This window comes from Loxodonta africana, chromosome 10, assembly GCF_030014295.1.
Source record: "Loxodonta africana isolate mLoxAfr1 chromosome 10, mLoxAfr1.hap2, whole genome shotgun sequence".
Classification (NCBI taxonomy): domain Eukaryota; kingdom Metazoa; phylum Chordata; class Mammalia; order Proboscidea; family Elephantidae; genus Loxodonta; species Loxodonta africana.
This window is the reverse complement of record NC_087351.1, coordinates 28489121-28496039: the sequence shown is the minus strand read 5'-3', so window position 1 is coordinate 28496039 and position 6919 is coordinate 28489121. Positions and strand designations below refer to the sequence as shown.

Below are 6919 nucleotides of genomic sequence, written 5' to 3'. Positions count from 1 at the left end.
AAAGTAGCAACTGCCAGAAGGAGAAAAGCAGAGTTGCTCAAAGAAAATCTTTTAAGACCAAAAGTGCCAGAATTACAGAGCAATTCAGCCTTGAGGGAAAAAGAAAAATATATATATATATATATATATATATGTGTGTGTGTGTGTATACACAGTTGGCCCCTATTATCAGAAGTTTACAGTTTAGCTGGTAGATTAAGAAATGCAAAGAAATATCCGTGATACAAAGTATAAAATGGTAAAGTCCTTGGTACAGAAAAATCCCATTCCATAGTTTTTAGAATGTTATTTCTCATTTCTTCTCTCTTGGAAAATAATGATACATTGGTTTAATATTAATTCAACAAACATGTTGATACACTTACATAAGTGCTTGCACTGTACCAGACATTAGTAGAACAGAGATGAAAAATACATTACCTGCCTTCATGAAGCTTACAGGCTGTTAAAGGCATTAAAAAAAAAAAAGTTACAATAGAGTATAATAAGTCTGCACACAAATTCATTGGTTAGTACAGAAGCACAAAGAATTACTACATGATTGGGTGGTCCAGCAATACTTCTTATAGGAGGCAATCATTGAACAGTGTTGTAAATTGCAAGTGCAAGTTACCCAGGTCCCTACCCAGAAAATAAAAAATAAATGAAGATGGAGAGAGAAAAGGAAGGGGTTCAAGAGATTTGGACAAAGAGAGACAGAAGAAAAGGAGAAGCAACAGACATATTAGGTTGCAAGAACAAAATGTCGCTTGGTGGACCGCAGCTATTCTCTTCTTACTGGAGCACAGGGCTCAAGGGACACAGGGAAGAAGAAGAGGCTGAGGAAGTAGATAAAGATTAGGTCATAAAGAACCTTGCATGCTACGCTCGGTTGTTTGGATTTGGCTTCACGATGATACTGTCTCATTGCAGCACAGCTTACAGACTAAATGAACATCTCTGAGTCAGGATCCTACACCGAGCCAGTGAGTGATTTTATCCTTCTGGGCTTTCCCTGCAGCCGGGAGATTCAGATTGTCTTATTCACAGTCTTCTCCATCATCTACCTCCTGACTCTCATGGGAAACGGAGCCATTATCTGCGCTGTGTGTTGGGATCAGCGTCTCCACACCCCCATGTACATCCTGCTAGGCAATTTTGCATTCCTGGAGATCTGGTATGTCAACTCCACAGTCCCAAACACTTTGATCAACTTCCTCTCTGAGACCAAGGCCATATCTTTTACTGGTTGCTTCCTCCAGTTGTATTTTTTCTTTTCCATGGGCTCCACTGAGTGCTTCTTTCTTTCTGCAATGGCTTTTGATCGATATCTCGCCATCTGTCGTCCTCTCCATTATGCCACAATTATGACTGGACCACATTGTTTCAACCTTGTGATTTCCTGTTGGGTATGTGGCTTTCTCTGGTATCTGGTGCCCGTTATTCTCATTTCCCAGATGCCTTTCTGTGGCTCTAATATAATTGACCACTTTGTATGTGACTCAGGCCCATTGCTGACACTTTCATGTGCTCCTGCCCCCATGTCCAGGCTTACCAGCTACACCCTAAGCTCCCTCATTATCCTCCTTAGCTTCCTTTTCATCCTCATTTCCTATGCTCTCGTTCTACTTGCTGTGTTTCGTTTACCCTCAGCATCCAGTCAGCATAAGGCCTTTTCAACCTGTGGGTCCCACCTGGCTGTGGTACTGTTATTCTATGGTACCATCATGGTAATGCATGTGAGCCCTGGATCTAGCCACTCCACCTTGATGCCTAAGATCATGACCTTGTTTTATGCAATGGTAACTCCACTCTTCAACCCCCTGATTTACAGTCTTAGGAATAACGAGATGAAAAATGCTCTATGGAAATTTCTGGAGATGTTTACAATGTCTTTAAAATTCTTTGGCAGCAGGGCCAGGAGGAGTATGGAATAATCTAGTTTAGTGTGATATGGGTGCAGTAACCACCCTTCTACTCTCTCTCTTTGGCAAAGTCATTCATTCAGTAAATACTCACTGAATGCCTGGGGTTGTGGGTGGGGTTTAAGTGTTAGGGAAATCTTCAGTCAACAGAACGTAGTAGGGAGGGAGAAGGCCTTGTATTTCTATTCAACTTCTAGCTAGATTCTTTATCAATCTATGGTGATGTCTTCAAAAACAGATGGGACTTTAAGTCAGAAGATCTGGATCTGGACTTAATTTTTTCCATTTATCAGCTGTGTGCATTTGGCATGTCACAACTTCAACTGTAAAATGGAAATGGGAATTTATACACTACAGAACTCTTAGTATGAGGTTTTAATGAGATAAACGGGTACAAAAATTTCCTAAAACAATCCCTGACATGTATAAAACACTCAATAAATGTTAATCGAATATGAATTTTGATTAATTCTATGTTCTCCTGTGCTTTGTCATAATCAAAAGAAACCACAGATCTCCCTATGAAAGTCACCTCCTCATTACCTTTGGCAAAGTCCTTTACAACAGACCTCAATCTTCAGTTGAGACTGAGAGTAGATATTGTTCCTCCATTTCAACTCAAAATATCATGTGTTTCGTTCACATTATACTATAAAAGTGGTCTTTAAACTGGGTTTTGTATACCCCTGAGGCTACATGAGAACTTTCCAAGAAGTACACAAGCATGAAGAGTTTCAATTTCTGGATCCTCAATTTACATATGTACATTTTCCTAAAGCCAGTCTATCAAGGAACACACCTATGGTTGAACCTCTAAATGGTTCTTATTTCACACATCCTCTTTCTCAATTGTTCTTCTCCCATTTCCCTATTCTGACTCTTAAAATGATTCACTGCTTCTAGTTAGGGCATTAAATGAATAATTTCAAGCACTGCTCTCTCATTGTGAAAGCACGTGATTTTAACTATCAGAAAATAAATCCTTTTCCAGTAAAAACTCACTGCCATCGAGTTGATTCTGACTCATAGTGAACATATAAGACAGAGTAGAACTGCCCAATAGAGTTTCCAAGAAGTGCCTGGTGAATTCAAACTGGTGACCTTTTGGGTAGTAGCTGTAGCACTTAACCACTATGCCACCAGGGTTTCCTCCTTTTGCAATAGATGGTAATCATTAGTTTTTAACACACTTGAAGGAGGATGTCATAGTTTAGGTTGTCCCAAAAGAAGAACCTGAGGCAAAGACTTGTGTACAAGTAGTTTATTGGGAAAAGGTCCCAGGATGCTGAAATAAGGATTGAAGAGAACCTACTATAATCAACTGGGACTTAATTCCACTGGAAACTCTGAGAATTGTCCATCTGAATGGCATCAGGCGGAGGCATTAATCAACCAGTCCCTGGTTGCCCCTGAAGACGTTAACTCCCCCATATTGCCAAGACCCATTGATTGGTGGGCTAAGCCAATACCCTTGGCTTCAGGAAAGTCCCTGAGAAGAAAGAAGAAAGACACAAAGACATGTTTTGATGTGGGAGGGATGGAGTCCAGCTGATTCTGAGCTTCCAACAAACTGCTCACAACCTCTACAGCTGTTTTAGTCATCTAGTGCTGCTATAACAGAAATAACACAACTGGATGGCTTTAACAAAGAGAAATTTATTTCCTCACAGTAAAGTAGGCTAAAAGTCCAAATTCAGGGCATCGGCTCCAGGGAAATGCTTTCTCCGTCAGCTCTGGAGGAAGGTCTTTGTCCTCAATTTTCCCACGGGAGCTTCTCAGGCACAGAGATCCTGGGTCCAAAGGATAAACTCTGCTCCCAGTGCTGCTTCCTTGGTGCTATGAAGTCCCCCTGTCTCTCTGCTTGCTTCTATCTTTTATATCTCAAAAGATTGCCTCAAGACATAATCCAATCCTGTAAGTTGAGTCCTGCCTCACTAACACAACTGCCACCCATTCTTCCTCATTAACATTATAGAGGCAGGATTTACGACATATAGGAAAATCACACAATACCAGGAATCATGGCCCAGCACAACTGATACACACTTTTTTTTTGGGGGGGAGGCATAATTCAATCCATGAAAAGTGCTTACATCTGAGATAGGTCTGGAGACCAGACATGGAGCCTCAAAAACATTCCCTGGAATTCAAACCTTGGATCCACTAACTGTATGACTTCATATGTGTCTCCATTATCCCATATATAATGTAGCAGCAATAATAGAAATTTCTTCATAGTGTTGTTGTGAGGATGAAATAAATCAATTTTCTTATCAGATAGCCTGTCAAAGTGTGAACACTAAAACACTTTCATCAATATACTTCATGCTTTCCAAAGGATGATTATTCTCAGTACAGGGTCTACTTTGAAAATGACTTCTATCCAAAATAAAATAATAGTAGAGAACGGGGGCCAAGATGGCTGACTAGGTAGATGCTACCTCGGATCCCTCTTACAACACAGACTGGGAAAAACAAGTGAATTGATCACATACATGACAATCTATGAAGCCTGACCAACAAACACAGATTTAAAGAGTTGACCTGAGTGACAGAGACAGAGAACGAACAAATACGGGGAAGCAGAGAATGTTTTCGGATCCTGGAGCCAGTGTCCCAGTCAGGTTACCTTGGCGCCATGCTCAGGACTGGGTGCAGGGGAGCTGAACACAACATCCTGTGACGGCGCAAACACGGGGCACAGCACTACCCCCCTAAACTGACCTCGGGAGGGGGCCCAGCCGGTCAGCGTGGGCGGCGCAGCGATACCGCTGGAAGGAGGAGAAGTCGCTGGGAGGCAGCAACTGGCTTTGGAGCCAGGAGTGCAGCATCCCAGCCGGAGAACCTTGGCATGGGGCTTTGGATTGGGCACGGGGGAGGTGAACACAACATCCTGTGAAGGTGCAAACATGGGGCGCAGCCCTACCCCCCTGAACTGACCCCGGGAGGTGTCCCAGCCAGTCCGCGGGGGCAACGGGGTGATGCGGTTGGCGGAAGGAGAAGTCCATGGGAGGCAGTGACTGGTTTTGGAGCCGGGAGTGCAGCGTCCCAGCCGGGGAAACTTGGCGCCGAGCTTTGGGTTGGGCGCAGGGGAGCTGAGCATGGCATCCTGTCACGGTGCAAACAAGGGGCACAGCCCTACCCCCCTGAACTGACCCCAGGAGGGGGCCCAGCCAATCCGCATAGGCGGTGCGGCGAAGCGGCTGGCGGGAGAAGTCCCCGGGAGGCAGCGATTGTTTTTGAAGCCGGGAGTACAGCATCCCAGCCGGGGAACCTTGACGCTGGGCTTTGGATTGGCAGCGGAGGAACTGACCACGGCTTCTGCAGGCCCGACCCTCAGGGGCAATCTCTACCCAACCAGCACACATGGGCGACACGCCGCTCGGAAATCTCAGATAAAATAGTCATTCCAAGCAAGATAGGTAACTTTGTCTATATTCCGGGGTGTTACTCTCTCCTGTTTTTATGAACCCTCCCCTCCCCTTCCCAGGCGGCTTCATTAACATTGCAATTTCCTGAGCCAGAGGGAGAACTGCTCCGGGGTTTTTCTTTTCCCTTTTTTTTTGGTCTTTTCCTAACCCATTCTTCAGGCCTGGGAGAAGCAACCACAAAAAACCCAGGGACCAAAAATCCTTCCCTAACTGGACTAAAAACACAGAACCAGCTCCAGCCAAGCATATGTGATCCACAGTCTCCGGCTTTCAACCCTACAGGGAACAAGGTGGCTATTATAATGCAAAGGCATTTCTGATAGGGATCTGACTACATTTTTTTTTAGCGGATTTACTGAAAAGACAAATTTCCCAGGTCTGATACCTCTGCTTATTCAACAGAGCCCTCACTGACCCACAACAGGGAACTGAGGGCTGAAGCTCCCCTCAGACCACCTAGCCTCCTGCCTTAGGGGTCTAAGGAGGGTGACACCTACCAATCTGTAGAGGTACTTGCATTGGGGGCCTAAGGTACAGCTGCAGAGCCCACGCACCAAGGTGCATTAGGAATAAGGACACACCTACCTCACTGACACTTGGGGGAAGCCTGTCAGCATCCTGCCCCCCCTGGAGTGTGAACCCCAGCTGCTAATAGAATCTGGTGCACACAACTATCACCACTACTTCTCAAGGTGGATAGGTGATAGGGTGCATCACACACTTGATGACCCAAAATCAGATTCTACTCAAGAATAGTGAGTGGACTCAGGCATATATATCTGGTAACAGCCCAAACCAGCTGGTAATAGGTCATAAGTAAGTCAAGGGCTACAACAATCAAGACAGCACAATCTAGTAGCCCATCCATGTATATTGAAAGAAAACAAAACAAGATATGACTTAGTGAGCAAATATAGAATAAATCAGTACAATATCTTAGTGATGGCTTGGATACAGCAGTCGATATCAAACCACATAAAGAAGCAGACCATGACTGCTTCTACAACCCTCCAAACTAAAGAATCAAAATCTTTCCCAAATGAAGATACAATCCTGGAATTGCCAGGCACAGAATATAAAAAACTAATTTACAGAATGCTTCAAGACATCAGGGATGACCTCAGAAGTGAAATAAGGCAATCTACAGAAAAAGTCAAGGAACACACTGATAAAACAGTTGAAGAACTCAAAAAGATTATTCAAGAACGTAGTGGAAAAATGAATAAGTTGCAAGAATCCATAGAGAGACAGCATTCAGAAATCCAAAAGACTAACAATAAAATTACAGAATTAGACAACGCAATAGGAAGTCAGAGGAACAGACTTGAGCAATTAGAATGCAGAGTGGGAAATCTGGAGGACCAGGGAATTGACACCAACATAGCTGAAAAAAATCAGATAAAATTAAAAAAAAAATGAAGAAACCCTAAGAATCATGTGGGACTCTATCAAGAAGGATATCTTGCGAGTGATTGGAGTCCCAGAACAGGGAGGGAGGACAGAAAACACAGAGAGAATAGTAGAAGATCTGCTGACAGAAAACTTCCCTGACATCATGAAAGAAGAAAGGGTATCTATCCCAGA

General features: G+C 43.7%; 1 protein-coding gene across 1 annotated transcript; it reads left to right on the top strand.

Moving 5' to 3' along the window:
• The first annotated feature begins 599 nt into the window (after nucleotides 1-599).
• LOC135232535 (olfactory receptor 11G2-like) lies at nucleotides 600-2764 on the top strand. Its single transcript, XM_064291920.1, has one exon. The coding sequence runs from the start codon at nucleotides 930-932 to the stop codon at nucleotides 1914-1916; it is 987 nt and encodes a 328-aa protein (XP_064147990.1). The 5' UTR covers nucleotides 600-929; the 3' UTR covers nucleotides 1917-2764.
• Nucleotides 2765-6919: the final 4155 nt, after the last annotated feature.